The sequence below is a fragment of the Rattus rattus genome, chromosome 1 (assembly GCF_011064425.1).
Source record: "Rattus rattus isolate New Zealand chromosome 1, Rrattus_CSIRO_v1, whole genome shotgun sequence".
NCBI classification, from domain to species: Eukaryota; Metazoa; Chordata; class Mammalia; order Rodentia; family Muridae; genus Rattus; species Rattus rattus.
Genome location: NC_046154.1, coordinates 271273587 through 271294535, shown reverse-complemented (window position 1 = coordinate 271294535; position 20949 = coordinate 271273587). Strand labels below are relative to the sequence as shown.

The 20949-nt window shown below is 45.5% G+C and overlaps 1 protein-coding gene across 1 annotated transcript; it reads right to left on the bottom strand.

Moving 5' to 3' along the window:
- Positions 1-4091: 4091 nt before the first annotated feature.
- LOC116890511 (olfactory receptor 8S1-like) lies at positions 4092-7478 on the bottom strand. Its single transcript, XM_032891011.1, has 2 exons — positions 6715-7478; positions 4092-4254 (listed from the first exon to the last, which is right to left on the bottom strand). The coding sequence occupies exons 1-2, from the start codon at positions 7476-7478 to the stop codon at positions 4092-4094; spliced, it is 927 nt and encodes a 308-aa protein (XP_032746902.1).
- Between the last annotated feature and the right edge of the window lie 13471 nt (positions 7479-20949).

Here is a 20949-nt window from a genome sequence, read left to right as displayed (position 1 = left end):
CACACATGTATAACTGACAAAAACACACATGTACCTATATCTCAGCTCCCACAGAGGATGAGAGTCGTGGCTTTTCTTTCCTTTATTTTTTTTTTAAGATTCATTTATTTATTATATATAAGTACACTGTAGCTGTCTCCAGACACACCAGAAGAGGGCATCAGATCTCATTACAGATGGTTGTGAGCCACCACGTGGTTGCTGGGATTTGAACTCAGGACCTCTGGAAGAGCAGTCAGTGCTCTCAACTGATGAGCCATCTCTCCAGCCCGGCTTTTTCTTTCCTTAGCATCTCACTATATAACTCAGACCTGAATGAACTCCCATTCCCTATCCTCCACCTGCAACCCTGAGGATTACAGGGGTGGGAGGCCACACTTAGACTATCAGGGGTGGATTTAGCTGGATTTGGAAGTATAGGTGGGGTTTTGACAGCATGTGGGGTGGTGGACCTTATAACCGGACAGTTAGGAGTCAGTAGATGATTGAGGGAGCTGAGGAATTTATTTTTTCAAGATGAGCTGTGACAAGACCTGTTCTCTGGAGATTGCATATATGCAGGATATTATAAAGTTATCAATTCTTAAGGATTTATTCACACGGGGGCTTTTGATTTGTTCTTTCTGTACCATGTATGTCTCAAACCTTGCTTGTTTTTAGCTGGCTGCTTGCAGAACTTCCCTTATTTTGGCTGTAGGATGCGTGGCAGGGATCGGATCCGGGTGTTGCTATTTGTTCTTGGTACCTGTTGCTGGTCCGAGTGTGAGCTGCTCACCTCTGCCCCATGTGCATGACCCGCTTTGTCTTAGAAGCTTTGGATGAGCTGGTTCTCTGAGATTCCCTGCTTCAAAGCTGCAAAACCGTATCTCAATTTACTACATTTTGAATTAGCTGGGAATGAAACCTTGTCTTCTTTCTACCTTCCAAAGATCTCCACTGTATTAGTTGCTTTTTAGTTACCTTTTAAATAGATGTGAAGATATTCCAGATAAAACTCAGGGAAGGACAGGTTTTAATGGCTCTTGGTTGGAGGGTGCAACTCAGCAGGACTGTAGAGAAAGCTGGCCACACTGTGTGCCGTCAGGAAGTCAGGAGAGACGGATGCTGGACTTCACATTCATTTTCTCTTTTTTATTCAGTCAGGAACTCTAGCTCGTGGGATACTGCTGCCCATGTTCAAGGCATGGTCTTTCCTGTTTACCCAAACATTTTGGGACCACCCTCTTTAGACATCTAGAGATGTGCATTTCCATGGCAATTCTAAACTCAGTCGAGAGACAATAGCAACCATTGCATTACCCCAATAACCTTTGGGGCTTTGGACAGTCAGGTCAAGTCATGCTTCTCCTGTGTTAGCAGTCACCAGCTCCAAAATGAAACTCCTATGCTTAGGAAATCTATAGGCACAACAGGGCGCGTGCGCACGTGTGTGTGTGTGTGTGTGTGTGTGTGTGTGTGTGTGTGTATGTGTATGTGTAGGTCTGCCTTGTATCTGGGAAAATTCCCAGGAAATAACTGGTATCTGTCATTACACTGCAGTGTAAATTTAAACACAGTGTGATGTCTCTCCTATGACACTGCATGTTATCTTCCCCATACTAGTCATGGTACAAAGGCTTCTCCAAGTCCTCAGGAGGCGCGTGTGAAAGGTCAGAGTTGGAGGCTCATTCTGCCCCTGAACTTGCCTGTTTCCCCCTTAGCTGTTAACTTGCCACAGCTGCAGCTTCAGGCGGCCTTATGGTTGAAAAATATAAGGAACCAGCGCCACCAAATGTCTAGAGAAGAAATGCCACCAAAGCTGCGCTGTGCTGATGAGTGTCATGGTTCTGGCGGTGTTGGCTGCCTCTGCGTTATTACTGTGGGATTCCTGAGGCAGCTGTCTCATAAAGGGATGAGTTTATTAGCGCCATCGCCTTGGGGATTCAAGGTCCAAGATTTGAGACTCTCACAAGGTGACTTCCCTGAGGATGGGGAAGAGCAGTGGGCCACTGCCGGACTGCACGTGGGATCAGGGGGATCAGGCGTTACGGATGGTGGCTGGCAGTGTATCAGATATGGAATGTTACAGATGGTGGATGAATGGTTACAAATAGTGGATGGCAAAGTATCAGATCGAATGGTTACAAATGGCCGATGGGCTTGCATCAGGTGAATGTTGCGGATGGCAGATGGCAGTGTATCACTGCAGGATTGCACATGGGAATCAAATGATTACCTCCCCAACTGAGAAACTGCACAAGGAAGACAGGAGAGACAAGATCATCCAACCTTGCTCTAGCTTGGGGGAGCAAGAACCAGCATGGGAGCCAGCACGGAATCATTTTTTTTTTTAAATCCAGTCTTTTATTGCTACAGAAGGTTATCATACAAATGCATGTACATCCCTGTGCTGTATCAGTACGGTAGAGCAGTTTTTAAAATGTACTTTCCCTCAGTTCGGTTTTTGTGTGGTAAGTGGGAAAACACTCTGTAAGCAAAGTGCACTGCTAATGTTCTTCTGTACAAGCAACAGCAGAGGGCATTTGAGGTCAGCATTTGCAGCCTTTAGAGACGCACGTGTACCTAGTCTGTTCTTCTTTCCCCCACTAGCTTGCGTATTTTATTCATTCAATAATTAATATGGCATTTGCAGAATTATGAGTTGTCTTGTGAAAACAAATGTTACCTTTGTGATTCAGTCCAGTGATTATCCCATCCGACGGACGGCTAGCACTAGCTAGCTCCTCTCCCCTTCTTCCAAGTGAAATGACGGTCACATGCTGCCACCCGGGATGATGAGGGTGCTGTTTTCTTCCTCTCCTATGCACGTGTCCTACCACTAAGCCACACTCTACCCCTTACGGCAGACTTCTCTTGGCATCTGGGAAGAAACGGGCTGGGAAACTGAAGCTCTATCTGGGCGGACTTCTTGTGAGCAGTGTCTCAGAGGATGGGCATTTGTTCTACTCCTCCAGTTTCTCTTTCCTCTAGGTCTGGAGCCGTTCTGAACCTCAAGCAGGAGGTTCAAGTGGGAGGTAGGAAGGCTAGAGGAAGACCTGTCCTAGAGGATTCACCGAGCTCACAGTGAGGACTCAGGATAGCGCTCTCCAAGATGGAATCTCTTTCTCTCCACTTCCGATTTCTCCTCTGGGATATTTTCTCTGACACATGTCTTACGAAGGCAGTGTTCCTTTTCAGATGTTCTCTCCCTTCCCTTCCTCCACCACTCACTAATCTCTGTCCTTTATCTAATGTAACTAACTATTAAGTACTGCGTATCCTAGGCCACAGGGACACAGAAGCTATTAGAAGTTCTGTCCTCAGGACACTTAACATTAGTTGATGGTCCTCACCTTCCCTGTTTCCTTTTCTTTCCTTTTCTTTTCTTTCTTTGTTTCTTTCGTTGTTTCTTTGTTTCTTTGTTTCTTTCTTTCTTTCTTTTCTTTTCTTTTTTTTTTTGGAGCTGGGGACCGAACCCAGGGCCTTGCGCTTGCTAGGCAAATGCTCTACCACTGAGCTAAATCCACAACCCCCCTTCCCCTGTTTCCTAACAGCATGCAGGAGGAGGTCATCTTCAGATGGATTCCCTACTTCTTCATTCATCCCTTAGGTGGTTCACAAGTAACTACTGTGAATTCGGTGAGCCCCAGCTCTGGGTACTGCTTTCATGAATGAAGACAGGACTCTAGAGACACAGTTACTTTGTTTCTTTTTCACTTACTTGGAGGTTTAGATCTTGCAATGGATTTTTTTTGGGGGGTGGTGGTGGTGGGGGAGGTGGAAACAAATGGGAGTTGAACCTTACTCAGGCAAGTGCTACTTACCCAGAACGTGGCACTATCCTGGCTGGTGGTCTGACGGGTTGATTCATTAAAACACCAATAGCTGTGGAAATGGCTAGTGAAGCTCAAAGGATTTCCTAATGTACTACGTGGGTCTTTGGGATGGCTCAGGTGTCACCTGCTCTATCCTGGAGGTTTCCTAATATCCCGCCACTAGGGGGCAGGGCAGTGGAGGAAGAGAAACTATTCCCTTGAGGTGGCAGACTGGCAAGACCTTTTCTAGCACCTTTCTCCTGCAACTCCTACCCTCGATGGAGCAGGAGAGTCTGGCTACAAGGTCAGTCTGGACTTCCTGCTCAGCATCCTCCTCAGAGCCGCCTTGACGTCCTTGTTTTTCAGGCTGTAGATGAGGGGATTTAGCAGCGGGGTCACCACGCTGTACTGCAAAGACAACACTTGCTCCAAGGCTGAGCCGGATGCTGGAGTCATGTACCTTAGGAGGAATTACACAAAGGAGCGACGTGAACTCAGGAACTCAGGATGAGGATCACGATACCACTCGCAGCTGTGGTCCATCCCACTCCCGCGGAGTGCACAAAGGGTACCTCAGGGTACTGTCACCATGGCAACGTCCCAACACCAACTGCTCGCTAACTTCTCTCTGTGGTCAGGCTGGGTGTGAGTACGGAACCTCACTCCCACAGTTGTTATTAACTTCATCGGGAAGTCCGTCACTTCTGCCTTCACATGCCTCCAAGCATGAGTGAATGCACAGAGAGGAGTCAGACGAGGACAAGCTCTGTGTACTGAGGAGCTCAGGTTAGGATCGGACTAACCACTCTTCCAAGCATCTTGGCTTGTAGCCATGACAACAATACTACCCTTTCTCTAGATTCTCAACAATTCAGACACACATGTATGCATGTACACTCACAGACACATACACACATACATACACATATATATACATAGACATACATACAGACATACATTGTTTCTTGCAAAACTAAGTGACTAGTTCACAACACTGCCACTGTTTTCCACATGATTACTCTCACAATCATAGTAAATCATCACCATCACCATCACCATCATCATCATCATCATGTGTATATGAGTGTTTGCGTGTATATGTGTACACGCACCAGGTGAATGCCTGGTACCCATGGAGGTCAGAAGAGGGTTCCTAGTCCCCTGGAACTGGAAGTATGGATGGTTGTGAGACCATGTGGGTGCTGGGAACTGAACCTGGTCCCCTGCAAGAGCAGCCAGTGCTCCTAACCACTGAGCCATCTCTTCGGCCTCAGCACATTATTTTTATAATGCCTGGCAGAACGGTTTTTTTAGTTTCATTTTTCTTTTGTTTGAGAAGGAGCCAAAATCAGTGAATAAAGTGAGAGACGAAAATGGATTAAGCAGAACATATGACTTTAATTTAACATCCTGAGATTAAATCACTGGGCGTAACTAAGTATGCCTCGGGTTATTTCCCAAAGAAACATTATTGCTTTCTCAATGGCATTATCTTCATTGGAACAAATGTGACATCTCAAGAATGCTCATTATGGGCTCTGTGGACTTCATTTAAAAGATATCCAGGGGCTGGGGAGATAGCTCAGTGGTTAATACTGCTGTGTTAATGGACGACTGTGGCTCAGTTCAGAGAACACATGTCAGACAGCTCATGGCCATGTCTACCTCTAGTTTCAGAGGATCCAATGTCCTCATGAGACCTCTGCACACATGTGGTGTATGCATGCACACACACATACATACACACAGACACACATATATGCATGTACACTCACAGACACACACACATATATACACACATATATACATATACATACAGACATACATATACACACAGACACATAGAGATACACACACATATATACATATACATACAGACATACATATACACACAGACACATGGAGATACACACACATACACACACATACATACCCACATATACCTCCACACACATACAAACACATACACACATGCATACACATACACCCTTACATATAGATTCAGACACACATACACATTTACATGTACACAAACATACACAAACACACATATACACATACACATACATATACACATGCACACATATATACACAAATGCAGACAAACGTAGACATACATATATACACATGCATACATGTACACTCACACACATGCATACACATATATACACATACACAAATATTCACATGTACATACACATACACACACATATATATACACAGACACAGATAAACACAGACATACCCATACACACATACACACACATACATATACACATACATATACATACACATACATATACATACACATATACACACAAACACAGACAAACACAGACATACACAAACACACACGCATGCATGCATTCTCACACACTCATGCATACACATATAAAAATACGAACACACACATACACACATGTGCACACTCACACATGCATACTTAGACAGTATATACATACATACACACATACACATATATACACACATACATATGTAAAACACACACAGATACACACAGGTGCTGGGGATTGGAGGCATGGCCCCTATGCCTAACTTACAGGGTCTCCTCTCTCTCTCTCTCTCTCTTTCTCTCTTTCCCCATCCTGTCACTCTGTCCCTCCCTCCCTCCTTGTCTCTTTCCTTTCTCTCCCCCTCCTCTCCCTCCCTCCCTCTCTCCCTCTCTCCCTCCCTCCCTCCTTCCTGTCTCTTTCCTTCCTCTCCCTCCCTCCTTCCTCTTTTGAAAACCTCACAGCCAGTCCATTGCAGAGGCATGCAGGAGCTCAACAAGACTTTGGAATTCCAGGGCAGAATCTCTGGATGGCTTTTCCCTGCTGCATGGCCTTGCTGTTGCGTAGGTCGAGGGCAGTTAGGAGAGGGACGCTCGACACTTATGAGTAGGAACTACCGAGTGACACACCTGAACACTCCTGAACCATAAAAGATGGTAACCACAAGGAAATGGGAGGAACATGTGGAGAAGATCTTGCTCCGACCTGCGGCCGAGTTGACGCCCAGGGCTGTCTTGATGATGCGGCTGTAGGATCCCAGCAGGAGGATAAGTGAACCAAAACCCAAGATCACCAACGTGGTCAGGATGGAGGCAATAGTAGTGTGGGGGTCGGAACAGACCAACAAGAGCACCGGAGGAAGCTCACAGGCGAAATTGTGGATGACGTTGGGGCCACAGAAGTTCTCCTGAGCTAGCAGGAGGGTGTTAACCAGGCTAACGCTCATTCCTACGGCCCAGGATATAGCCACCATCCCAGAACATACCTTTCCATTCATAGTGACCACATACAACAGCGGGTGGCACACAGCCTGGAACCGGTCATAGGCCATGGCGGAAAGGAGGCAGGCTTCGGTGGCCCCAGAAAATATGACCAGGGCGATCTGAATGAAACACCCAAGGAAGGATATGGTCTTCCACTCAGAAATAAGGTTTCTCAGCAACTTGGGCACAATGACCGAAGAGTAGAAAGCGTCCATGAAGGAGAGGTATCTCAGGAAGAAGTACATGGGGGTACGAAGGTGGGCGTCAGAGCTGATCAGCATCAGCATCAGCAGGTTCCCCACGAGGGTCAGGAGGTAAATCACCAAGAACAGCACAAAGAGAAGCACCTGGCTCCGAGGGTTGCTGGTTAGTCCGAGTAGCACAAACTCAGTGACATTTCTAACTTCCATGAAGCATTCAAGCTAAGGGACGAGCACTGAGGAGATCGCTCAGCTGTCCTGTGCACCCGCCTGGACGGTGAATTGCGCTTCTGGGCTGAGTTGGGGGCGGGGCGGGGCGGGGCGGGGCGGGGCTTGCCTGGATGTGGCTTTCCTTCTGTGTGGGAATCTCAGCACTTTCTAGCTCAGGGTAGTGACCTGGCCAAAGTGGGAAGGAGAAGGAGTGGAGAAGGTGTGTGGAAAGCGTGTAGAGGAGACCTGGAAAGGCAGGGAAGGAGAAGGAGGGTTAGAAATCAGGAGAAAGAATGGGAAGAAGCTGAGGAGAGACCCCGAGGACACTGAGAGGCGTTCTGCTGTGCTTCCAAAGGGAGTGAAGCTCATGCTGCGGGAAGACTGACTGGCACAGTAAATCAGCAGCAGACGTTTGGCCATCTGGATGACAGAGCATAATGGTCTCTGAATAAGTGCTAGAAGCACTGTTGGTACATCATGTGGTGCAAGCCCTCTCTCTCTGTCCTCACAGGTTGGTACATCACTTGAATTTCTCATAAAAAAAAAATCAGTAGAGTAGGTCAGATGGCTTAGCTAGTAAAGGTGCTTGGCACCAAGGCTGATGATCTGAGTTCTGTCCCTGGGACCCGCGGAGTGGGAGGAGAGTGCTGACCCCTACAAATTGTGCTCTGAACTCCACATACATGCAGCAGACAACCTCCACCACCTCCAATAAATGTAAGGAAAAAAATCTGGAAAGCTAGATGGTTTCCAAGGTCCATTCCATTTTAGACATGCTGAGAAAGACAGGGTCTTTTTGGGGTGTTTACTACTTAATAGAAATCCCTTGTCCCCCTGTATGCTACTCCAAGCAGAAGTGGCACACAGTGTCATGGAAGCTAGATGGGGGGGGAGCCCTCAGAGTGGAGGCAAGGGCTGTGTACCCGAGCCCTTCCAAAGCCTTCTGGTTTCAGCGAATGTACAATGCACTCCGTTTTCACTGCACTCTCAGGGTTCAGCACAAGACCTGAGGTTCTCTGCATTGGATATGGATAAAACCCTTCAAACTCTAGACACTCAGCCTCGGAAAGTTACAGACAGCATCTACCCTGAAGGAGGAGGGGTAAACGTTACTTGGCAGAATGGACAGTTACGAGGTTTAGTTGAGACCAGAGGAAGGAAAGAAGGTGCCTCTCTTCTTCTCAAGAGATAGATAGAAGGTTCATAAGTGGGGATCTCCCTCTCCTCATGACTGACTCCCTTCTGGGTTCCCTGACTGGGCGGCTTTAGGAGAAAATGGATGTGAGTAAGATTTATCCTTACCTGGATTCCAAGGCCGACACCTGGTGGGTTTGGAGGAGGATGTGCAGAGCACATCCTCCCAACACCGCACAAAGCCACGGATATGACTCGGTTCTGTGGGCTTCCCTTGGCTCAGTCCTAGGGGATGCAGACGAGGGACTTCTGGGAACCCAGCTCTTTAAATTTGGCTATGAACCTTAGCCTCGAATGGTTGAGCTGTCTCTCTGGCTCACAAGAGACTTCCGAATAAGGATTCATCCCCCATAGTCTTTATGTCCAGGGGGAAGAGTAGTTTTCCAAAGTTCCACTTACAAATAACAATGGCCAGAGGGACTTGAAATCATCCCTAGACCTGAGAGGATGAAGCAAGTCCCTAGAGAGACCCTTAAGCAGGTCCGCTCTGATTCCGAGTGGGTCCTCATGGCTGACTCTTTGTGTTACTCTCGTTTTGGTGGGTTCCATCCTCCAAGAGGGCTCTGAGGTAGCCAACATTCTGGTTTTAGTTCTATTATTATGTAAAAATATCACTGGTATGTGAGTGGGTTATAGGTATACTCATTGTATACACTCGCAAAATTCTGGAAACACACACACACACACACACGCATAGACACACAGACACGCACACACACATGCACATGCACACCCCTTTTTACCTCCAGTATCACCCAGCTTTGCTTCCATATCTACTGTGTCTCCTCCTTTAGACTCTCGAAGTGAGTTTTTACTAACTGTAATGTCACCATGCTGTTCAGACATCTCCACAAATATCACAAAATGTTTAGCTGACAAAACGAAAACAAAGACCTCTGAAAAAGTAGTTGTAGTATTTTCCACTTAAACATTCCTCACACTGAACACGCTCGCAACTTAGCTTACTCAGTTTTGAGGTTAAAAGAGCCCAAAGCATGACCTCTTATTTTTGAATTATTGTTGCTGCACACACACTTGCTCTCACATTTATAAATGTGAATGACCTGCAGAGTCTATTAGTGTCACTCATGCATACATGTGCTTAGGGCTGGTTGCCTGGGGGTTGGCTCTCCTGCCGGGGGCTCATCCCTGGAGTAGACTGGTTGATTCCTCTTTCAGTGGTCATCCCTTACTTGTGATTCTTCATCTAGGGGAAGAGCCTTGATTCCCCATCCACAATGGCACTTTTCAGGTTTTGTTTAGGTGGCCACATGGCTGAGATTCAGTGTGCACAGCTCCCCTGTCATGTATAGACACTGTCTTGCAGCAGATGCCCTGGACCTCTGGCTTCTGTGACCTCTCCACCCCTTCTTCCATGGTGTCCCTTGAGCCTTCAGTGCAGGGGTTGTGTTGTAAAAGTATCGGTTGGTCCAGGGTTCTGTTGATTTTGACCATTCATATATTTCTGTGGTGGCCTGTGCTCCACAAAGAAGCTTCATGAATTTGGGAAGTGGGGGCATGGGAGGGGCTAGAAGAGGCAGAGGGGAGGGAGAGATGCTGTAAATACCGTACTCAAACGAAAGTCTCAAAAATAAGCTGGGTGGGTTGGGGATTTAGCTCAGTGGTAGAGCGCTTGCCTAGCAAGCACAAGGCCCTGGGTTCAGTCCCAGCTCCGAAAAAAAGAAAAAAGAAAAAAAAATAAGCTGGGCTTTATGTGTGCATGCCTTTAATCCCAACACTTGGGAGGCAGAGACAGGCAGATCTCTGCGAACTTGAGGCTAGTCTGGTCTGCGTAGTGAGCTCTCGAACAGCCAGGACTACATAGAGAGAACCTGTTTTAGAAAACCATAGGTATGTCTATGTGTATAATATGTATTGGATGAAGTGGAAACTTCTGGTTTCTTTGGAAACTCATTTGTGTCACGTGGTTTTTTTCTGGAAGCTGTCTTGTGAGAGGACGTCTTGCTGAAGCAGACACTTGAGAGGGCACATGATGTTTAGAAAAAATATAAATATAACCCCACAGACAGTGAGAGGATGCTCTTGCATTGCTACTCCTTGCAACACTTTGCTGGTCTTTGTCGGTCTCCACTTCATAGAGAGAAAAGCACGGAAGAACTTCTCATAGCATTTTGACTGAGTCTTGCTGCTTTGGCTGACTTGTACGGATTGGTGGAGGGAGCACTGCAGTTTCTGCTGGATTGAGCAGCTGCTACTGATCTGTGTTTGGTGTTTGCTTTTGGACTGGACTGCTGGTATCCTGATTGTGAAGAAGTCATCTCAAATAATTACTTCTAAGTAGGTCCACAACCCCTTTTTCCTATTAATCTTCTTCTGCTACCTCTGGTCAGTGGGTTAGAAGGGAGGTTAAAGCATTTATGAACCCAAATTAAATAGGTTTTGAAAACTCTAAGCCTATATACACATACACATGTGCACGTGCATGTACACACACACACACACACACACACACACACACACACACACACACCACACGATATTGGAAGGGAACAGTGGTGTGGGGGAATTGGGAAAGGAACTGGAGGGAAGGGAATGGAGGAGAGACTTGATCAAAACACATCGTATACATGTATGAAATTCTTGAACAATATTTTTTCTTAAAAAAAAAAAAGCCCAAACCATTCTGGCTTTGTTAAAGGGGAAGCTATATTGCAAACTACAGTCACAGTGCCAAGCAAATGGAAAGCAGCACTTAGCTGAAGAGATGGCGCAGAAACGTGGACATGGGGCTTTGGATCCCCAGAACCCGGGAAAAGCCCAGGTGGGCGGGGCACTGGGTAGGCGTGGCGCTGTGTGGGCGTGGCACTGCTCAGGCACAGCAACAGGTGGGTGTGATAGGGGCGGGCTTGGCACTTCATGGGCGTGGCTTTAGGTGGGCATGGCACTGCGTGGGTGTGGCACTGGATGGGGACAGCCCTTGTAATCCTTTCACTCAGAGCAGAAGATGGGACTGTTGGGGCTAACGAAGCTTCATAAAATGACTGATTTTTTTTATTCACTACTTTTTTTTGTAGTAATCTTGGGTAATAGAGGAATGACCAGTTTTTCTGTAAGTTTGGTTGCATTTATTTGTAAAGCCTTTGCATTTCTTTGAGGAGAGTAATCTTTTTTAAAAAATGTATCTTTTGAATCAGGGTCTCACTATGTAGCCCTGGCTGTCCTGGAACTCACTCTGTTGACCAGACTGGCCTGGAACTCACAGAGATCCTTCTACCTTCTCCTGAGTGCTGGATGGAATTAAAGGGATGCACCACCACACCTAGTGAGGAGAATAATCTTTAACTATGTTTCTATCATTTAATATTTCCTAGTCTGTTTGTTTACCCCCTTTTAAGAGAGGGTCTTTTTATTGTAGCCCAAGCTGGTCTCAAACTAATACTCAAAGTTACACAAGTCCAACTGAGGCTCAAAATCCTCGGCAGGTACTAAGCATGCTTCAAGTTAGCCATGTGTTCCTTATAGACGAGTACATGTGTAGTTTCCCACTTTTCCTCAGTCTCCTGAGCGGTGAGATTGCAGGTTCGCACCACCGTGTCTGCCAATGTGTGTTTATTTTGTTGTGTTCAGGTTGGTGCTGAAAATTTCTGAGGATTTATTTAGGCTTCTAATTCTTAGCACGTCATTCTTTTAATAATATGATTTATTATGTTTAGATACTATGTATATATATTTACATACGTGTATGTGTCTATGTGGGTGCATGATACGTAAGTGCAGGTGGTGGTGGAGACTAGTAGAGGGGTCAGATACCCTGGAGGTGTGAGTTGCCTGCCGTGGAAGCCTGGGGTCTTTCGGGAGAATGGCAAGTGTTCTTAACCAGTGAGCCGTCTCTCCAGCTCCTGATTTATTATGATTACAAACTTGTGTTTTTACCATGTATCTATTTCTTTTTTTTTTCCTCTTTCTTTTTTTCGGAGCTGGGGACCGAACCTAGGGCCTTGCGTTTGCTAGGCAAGCGCTCTACCACTGAGCTAAATCCCCAACCCCCATATATCTATTTCTTATCCAGCTTCACCAAGTGTCTCTTTCATGGGTCTTTCTCCCTAATCTCCCTGTATGGAGATGAGGAGTTTGTCTTGTAGACAGACTTCTGGCCTCAAAAGTTCTTCTACCAACAGTCCAGTAATTTTTTTTGATTTATTTATTTATTCCATGTATGCGAGTACACTGTCACTGTCTTTTGGCAGACCAGAAGAGGGCATCGGATTCCATTACAGATGGTTGTGAGCCACCATGTGGTTGCTGGGATTTGAACTCAGGTCCTTAGGAAGAGCAGTCAGTGCTCCTAACCACTGAGCCATCTCTCCAGCCCTCAGTAATTTTTTTTAAGTCTTCTTTATATACACAATTATTGGAGAGTTGAGCATCACTGACCCAGGCCTCTTTCCTGTCTTAAATACTGAATATTATACATGCCAGCAAGCACAGCGCTCTCTTCAGGATATCAGGAACTTGCCTCTAAGTGCCCTAAACCCTGGAAATTTAGCTGACATCCTATTCCAAGAGAAGGTTATAATTTAATGTTTTTTTCATACATTTTTCATATCTTTAAAAGTAAATTTGAGGGCTGGAGAGATGGCTCAGTGGTTAAGAGCACTTGTTGCTCTTACAGAGGTCCCTGGTTCAGTTCCCAGCACCCACGCGACAGCTTGTAATTGCCTGGGGGTCCAGTGTCAGGGAATCCAATGACTTCTTCCAGCCTCAGTCTGCAGGAAGGGCATGGCCTTGCACACAAAGCACCCGTACGCACAAAATAAAAACGATCAACTTTCAGAAATCTTGAGTCATATGCCCTCCTTCTCAATGGACAGACATCCTTGCAGTTGGTCTTGTCCGTTTGTCTCATTCCTCTTACTGCGGATTGCTGTACGGAATAGTTGCAGAGTCAACGAGCTCGTTAGAGGTAAGTGTCTTTTTTTTTTTCTATAACAAACAACGCTGCAGTTAAATAGTTGTGCAAATGCCTTTTCTTTTTTTCAGCATTTGTACAGAAATAACTCTGAATTTGTGGTTCTAAAGACAAGCGATTAAAAAAAAAAGAAAAAAGAAAAAGGACGAAGCTCACCAAATTGCCTTCTAAAAGGATAGTATTTTCTGTTTCACTTCGTTTGAGTTTTCGTCTAAGTATGGTGGAAAAATAAAATCTGCAAGTGGGAAAAAGAACCAACCCGACTCCTTTCGTGTGACTTTCTCTGTGCCTTGGCTGGATAAACCAGTGAGAGAAACCACAGAGCACTTTGCAGTTTCCAGCTTATTACGTGATGGCTCTTCTGGAAAGAGATTCCCAAAGCGAAACTAAAAGCTGCCAACGATTGCCTTAACCCTAACTCTGATGTGGGACTTGTAATTCTTCCGAGTCATTGAGCTGCCTGGGGTCCCTGGAATGCCAATCCACATCAGTGGGAAGCACGAGGTGATTCAAGGTGCAGGAGACACAGGGAATGTGTTCAGCCAGATCACCGAGGCTTCAGTGTGATTTGGGAGGCAGGATGTCTGTCTGAGCTCTTCCTAACACACAGGCCAGAGAAGTATACAATCGCGGTGATGCCCACGGTAAGAACCACGGTGTGCAGGGAGGCAAACCCAGGCAGTGGTGGTGCACGCCTTTAATTCCGGCACTTGGAGGCAGAGGCAGGTGGATCTCTGAGTTTGAGGCCAGCTCGGTCTACAGAGTGAGTTCCAGGACAGTCAGGGCTACACAGAGAGACCCTGTCTCAAAACCAACCAACCAATCAATAAAACCAAAACACCAGATCCCTTATTTCCATCAACTGAAAATCAGGTAAATTTCATGGACTTTTCCCTGATCTACGGTCTCAGACATGGTCAAGCGACCGCTTCTTTAGTGGGACTCTTCGTCTTTAAACGGCTGATCATGACAGGACACAATGGAACCGTATTTCAGTAGACACAAGCCAGTTGAGGTGAATTAGGATAGCTCGTTTTGGTGCAGAGAATCGTCGGTGGGCAGGGCCTAAACATCGATGCCGAAACCTTAGAAAGTGTAAATCTATACCGTCTAATATATTAGCTGTTAGCATCCTGAGACACGCCTAGTACAGACTGAGGAAGATGATTTTAAGTCCGGTTGAATTGATTTGCAATGGGAATTTAGACCTGATTAAGTAGTTGGAGAAGCTTTATACATATTTGATATGATAATTTCTCCCAGGCGCATTTGTCTGGATATTGGTTGATGTTGGTTGTAGGTGCTGCGATAGAGAGAGAAGCTCACCAAGAGGCTAAGCCTTCATTTTCCGAAGGAGCAGAGGGGTTCAGCCTTCTTCTAAAGGACTGACTCCGACTGGCTCACTCCAGTGACCTTTATTCAATCATTACTCAAAATTAATGGGGGCTGGGAAAGGTTCCAACTACCACAGTTGTCTTGCCCCTGCTGCCCGAGAGCAGACAACCCACACAAATCTCAGTCCCTTTTGACTGTGGCAAGCCAGCATTGAAAGTAAGAACTCCAGGTTTGCCCAGAGTGACTTAGGACCGAGGCTGGTGCGGGTGCAAGCAGCAAGTACAGATTTTCTAGAGAGACATTCCTTCCAGGTTCAAATCCTCTCAGAACAGTTTCTCAGCCTCTCCTGGACTGACCCAAACATAGCCAAGGCTTTGCTGAAACATTTCACTGAAAGCCAGACACAAAGCCTCTACTATACATGCCACTTAAAGCCAGGCATAAAGGGTTCACCAGACATAGCGCTATAAATCTGGAGATGTTTTTGGTCTCTGGTCTTGACTCAGTAGAGGCGGTGGATGCTGATAAACTTCTTACAATGCACTGGACTGTTCTCCGTGCCACGGAATTAGGTTGGCTGTGCCAAGTAATTATTATTGATAATGTTGTATTTTTATTTCTATTCCACTCCAGGATTTTTTATTCCCTTCTTGATTTCTTCAATAGCTCATCATTGAATAGTGAGTTACAAAATCATCACAATTTTTTTTTGTATTTTATGTACTGTTCCTTATTGCTTATTTCTGGGTTTAGTCCACTGCAGACAAATAAGTTGCAGGAAGGTGTTTTAGCCTTCCTATATTGAGACAAACACAATGTTTCTTTAAAAATACATCAATTTTTAAAGAATGTTTCATGGGCTGATGAAGTATGAGGTGGCCTTCTTTATCTTGTCTGCTTTTTTTTCTTCCTATTTTTTGTATAAAATCTATTTTGCCAGATGTTGCAATAGTGACACCTGCTTGCTTCCCGGTGCCATTTCAGTTTAAGGCCTTTTTGCCTTTGTAATTATTGTAATTTTATCAAGGGCCATAGCGCTATGGACTCAAATATTTTAGACAAACTAAAAGGAATAAGAATCAAGTGTGTGTGTGTGTGTGTGTGTGTGTGTGTGTGTGTGTGTGTGTGTGTGTGTGTATGTGTGTGTGTGTGTGTGTGGTGTGTGTGTATGTGAGTGTGTATGTGTGTGTGTATGTATGTGTGGTGTGTGTGTGTATGTGTGTGTGTATATCTGTGTGTGTGTGAATCAGAAAAGAGTGGCCAATCCAACCAAGTGCTATTCTAGTCATGAGAACATGTTTCACGTCACTCACCAGCTCCAGAAGAGCAGTCTAGCCTCGGACACCCAGTGTGGCCACTTAATGAGAAACACAATGGAAAAGTCCAATCCCCGGAGTGAAGGCCATAAAATATGAGTGCTTGGTTCAAGAACCTCTCGGGGGCCTGATGTGGTGGTGCACACTTTTGATCACAGCACTTGGCAGGCAGAGGCAGGTTGACCTCTGAGAGTCTGAGGTTAGCCTGGTCTGCATAGTTCCAGGGCAGCCAGGGCTATGTAGAGAGACCCTGTCCTCCAAAACAACCACCCAGCCACCCACCCAGCCACCCACCCACCCAACCAATCAAATAAAACTGAAGACTAAGGGCTGGAGAGATGGCTCAGTGGTTAAGAGCACCCAACTGCTCTTCCAGAGGTCATGAGTTCAATTCCCAGCAACCACATGGTGGCTCACAACCATCTGTAAAGAGATCTGATGCCCTCTTCTGGTGTATCTGAAGACAGCTACAGTGTACTTATATATAATAAATAAATAAATCTTTAAAAAAAAAAAAAAAAAAACCCTGAAAACTAAAAAATAATAAAAACCAAAACCCAACCCCAAAAAACCACTACCAACAAAACCAAACCCAAAACAAAACTCCAATTAACTAACCAACCAACCAACCCAACCAACCAACCAACCCAACCTGTAGGATGATGTCACAGGTGGGGCAGGTACAGGATAGAAGGAGGCCTGTCATTGGAGGAGAAGGAAGGATGGGCGGGAGAGAAGTTTGAAGGAAGAGGAGGAGACTAGGGGAGGGAGGAGGAGACAGGACGGAGAGAGGGGAGAAGCCATGGCAGGTGATGTTAAGATTCCGCTCTGTGTATTTACAGGTTGTTATTAGTGTTCTCAAGGGATGGATGGTACTGGGCTTTGTATGTTTAAGTGGGCAATTATATCTTACCAATTGGATCTAAGATTACTGTGTTGTGTGTTCTTTTATGTGAGGGTTTGGTGTAGGAAAGTGTGCGGCTGGGCTGTGTTTCCTTCAAGATATCTAGCAGATATCTTGGGACACCGTGGCGCGGACCTAGCGGGGTAAGAGACACCGTTACTCATTATTATTTTTAAATTTTTACAACAACACCAACCCAACCAACCAACCCAACCCAACCCAACCAACCCAACCCAAACCACACCAAAGCAGAACCACAAACCCTGGAAAGGATTGGGAATGAGGGGACGCTCACCTTAGTCCCAGTGGTCTCAAAGAGATCACCTCTCATCACCAGTGTGTTATAAAGGCTCTGACATAGAAACAGTGAAATCCTAAGAGCTGTATAGAAAACGGAATGGGAGAAGTACACAGGGCCTTCATGCCCCTCAGTCTGAGTTGCCCTCCCTGAACCTCAATGCGTTCACCAACCCACGAGCTCTCTGTTTACTCATTTTTTTAAAACAACATGTTTTATTCATTCTTTGGAAATTTTATACATGCACACAATGTATTTTGATTGTATTCATTCTCTCTCCCCTTCTATCTCCTCCTGGATCCCTTCCTCCATGTCCTCCTCCCAACTTTATGTCTTCTTGTTAGACACAGCTCACCAGGTCCAATCAGTGCTGCCCTAGACGCATGGGTGTGGGGCTGTTCACTGTTGCGTGGTTAACCCATTACACTCTTAAGCAAAACAAACTCTCTTCCCACAGCAGTCATCAATTGTCGAGCTGTCAGCTAGGGGTGCAGACTCACGTACCCTTACCCCATCCGTGTGGAGTGCGGACTGGCCTGGGTTTGTGCGGGTCTCCTTCAGACAGCCACACCTGCTCTGAGTTCATGAGTGGAGCAGCCTTGCTCTGTCTGGAAGACTCTGCCCCAGTCCTCACTGACTTCTGCCTCTGTAGATGTTCTCTGGGTCTCCAGAGGACGCTGTTTGATGTAGATGTCTCACCGATGGCTGAAAACCCCACTGATACTTTGTCTCAGTATTTGATCAGTTGTGAAATCTTTGTATCAACAGCTACACAGATGCTCCTCAAGTGAGGACCAGTGCATCATCGGTAGGTTTAGAGTTACATATTTAAAAGACAGTTTGATACTATGCTCAATTAGCAACATAATATTTGTCGGTTCACTTCTAGGTCCTATGAGTTCCATAGCTGTGGGTCCTCGGCCAGATTTAAAGTACCAGGCATGGATTTCCTCCTGTCATGTGGGCCTTAGAACCAACCAGAAAGTGGTTAGCCACCTCTGTAATATTCGTGCCTCTACTGCACCTGTGGGCTTACTTCAGGGCAACTGTTATCATAGTTTTCAGGATTCACACTTTGGTACTTGTGATGGTTTGCACATGCTTGGCTCATGGAGTGGCACTATTGGAAGGTGCGGCCTTGCTGGAGGAAGTGTGTCACTGTGGGGGTGGGCTCGGAGACCCTCCTCCTAGCTGCCTGAGGATGCTCAGTCTGTTCCTGGCTTCCTTCCGGTGAAGATGTTGAATTCAGCTCCTCCTGCACCATGCCTGCCTGGATGCTGCCATGATGATCAAGGCCTTGATGATAATGGACTGAACCTCTGAACCTGTAAGCCAGCCCCAATGAAATGTTGTCTTTATAAAACTTATGTTTTTTGGTGTCATGGTGTCTGTTCATAACATAAGACCCTAATAAGACAGTAAGTACTCCACAGCACAGAGCTCCTAAAGCCCCTAAGTATTTCCTGACAGGAATCTTTTATTGGTCATTGCCAATCTGCTTTCTACTCTACCTAGGGTAAATGCCCATGTAGTCTAGATAGCTTCAGGATGAGAACTGGTTATCAGAAATACCCAACATGTGATGAGAGGGAAGAGACTTTCATCCCTGAAGAAATGAGATGAGGAGGTGAGGCCTCACCTCATGAACACCTCAGTATTGACTGCCTACCAGAATTTGATGGGAAGACCCGACACTACACACTTTGGTCCCAGGACTTAGAGAAATCGAGCTATTTTTTTTTCTCTCAAAGATTTATTATGCATACAGGGGTCCCTCTGCATGTATGCTGCAGGCCAGAAGAGGGCATCAGATCCCATTACAGATGGTTGTGAGCCACCATGTGGTTGCTGGGAATTGAACGCAGGACCTCTGGAAGAGCAGACAGTGCTCTTAGCCACTGAGCCATCTCTCCAGCCCAAGCTATTTGTTATACTGATCTGGCAGCTTCCTCCCTGAAGTCTGACATTCATTAGTACTGGAAGAAGCTACGCAGGCTGCTGGGGGAGAAAGCCATCAGGATGGAACCGCAGCACAGATTTGATTTGATTTTTCTGATGACCAGTGAAGTTGAACATTTGCATTTCTATTGGCTATTCACATTACATCTTTTCGAACCATTCATTTCATTAACTTATTTATTGATCAGGTTGACTTTTGAGTTCTTTGTATATTCTAGGTATCAATCCTCTGTCAAATGTGTAGTTACCCAGGATTTTTCTCCTATTTGTAGGCTCCTTGTTCAGTTGATCATTTCTCTACAGAAATCTTTTTATTTTCGGAGGTCTTACTTGTCAATCATTGGCCTTATTTTCTGAGTGACTGGATTCCTTTTCAGAAAGTCTCTTGTTTATATCTTGGGGTTCTAAAGTATATTTTACCTCTATAAGTTTCAAACTCTGTGTGTGTGTGTGTGTGTGTCTATGTGTTTGTGTGTGTGAATTTGTTTGTTTATGTGCATATATGTGTTTGTGTGAGTGCTTGTATATCTGTGTGCATGTGTATGTGTGTATGTGGTTCTATGTGTGTACATCTCTCTCTGTGTATGCATGTGTGCATGTGCATATGTGTTCATGTGTGTGTATGTGTGTATGCATGTGAATATGTGATGTCTCGGTGTGTATGTGACTATGTGTGCACATGTGTGTTTGTGTGTGTGCATGTATATGCATATACATTTCTGTCTGTGTGTGTGCCTCTCTCTCTCTGTGTATGTGTTTCTCCCTCTGTGTGATGTGTTTGTGTGTATGTATGTGTGCATATGTGTTTGTGTGTATGTGCCTATAACCCCCTTCCCTAGACAATCTTAAATGTCATTCCTCATCATGTGCCATTTGTCTTGGCTTTTTCAAAGGTGATTTCTCAATCAGACCTGAGATTTTTATAAGTTATACTGATTGTCCAGTGAGCCACAGGGATCCACCTGTAATGTCTCCCCAGCACTGGGATTGCTATCATGCTAGGACTTTTACGTGGGTGTGGGGGCCTGGGTCTTTATGCTTTACCAACCAAGATACCTCTCCAGCCCCGTGTCAGGTCCTACACTGAGGTCTTTATCCATTTGGAGTTTATTCTTGTGGAAGGTGAGATATGGGAGTCTAGCCTCATTCTTCTACACAGAGGTATCCAGATCTCTCAGCATCATTTGCAGAAGAGACTGTCTTCTCTCCAATATACGTCTGTGGTATTTCTGCAAAGGATTGGGTGGCTGCAGCTACGGGCTGCATTCAGGTTTTCTACCATAGCTCACGGTCTGCAGCTGGGGTCAGATTCAGGTCTTCACGGATCTGCGTTTGTGCCAACACCATTTTGTATTCACTATGGCTCTGCAGTTTGCATTGAAATCATGAATGCAGATTCCCCAGGCCTTATAATTTTCTGCTCAGGATTACTTTAGATCCCTAGGTACTTTAGTGTTTCCATATTGATAGTAAAAGAATTTTAAGGAAAGGCAATATATAGAGAGAGCAAAGGGGGAGAGATAAGTAATACTAAC

Coding starts and splice junctions, on each gene's coding strand:
- LOC116890511 (XM_032891011.1), bottom strand. CDS start 7,478: ATGGAAGTTAGAAATGTCACTGAGTTTGTGCTACTCGGACTAACCAGC. Junction 4,255..6,714: donor TATGGTTCAGGAGTGTTCAG/GTGTGTCACTCG, acceptor ATTCCTCCTAAG/GTACATGACTCCAGCATCCG.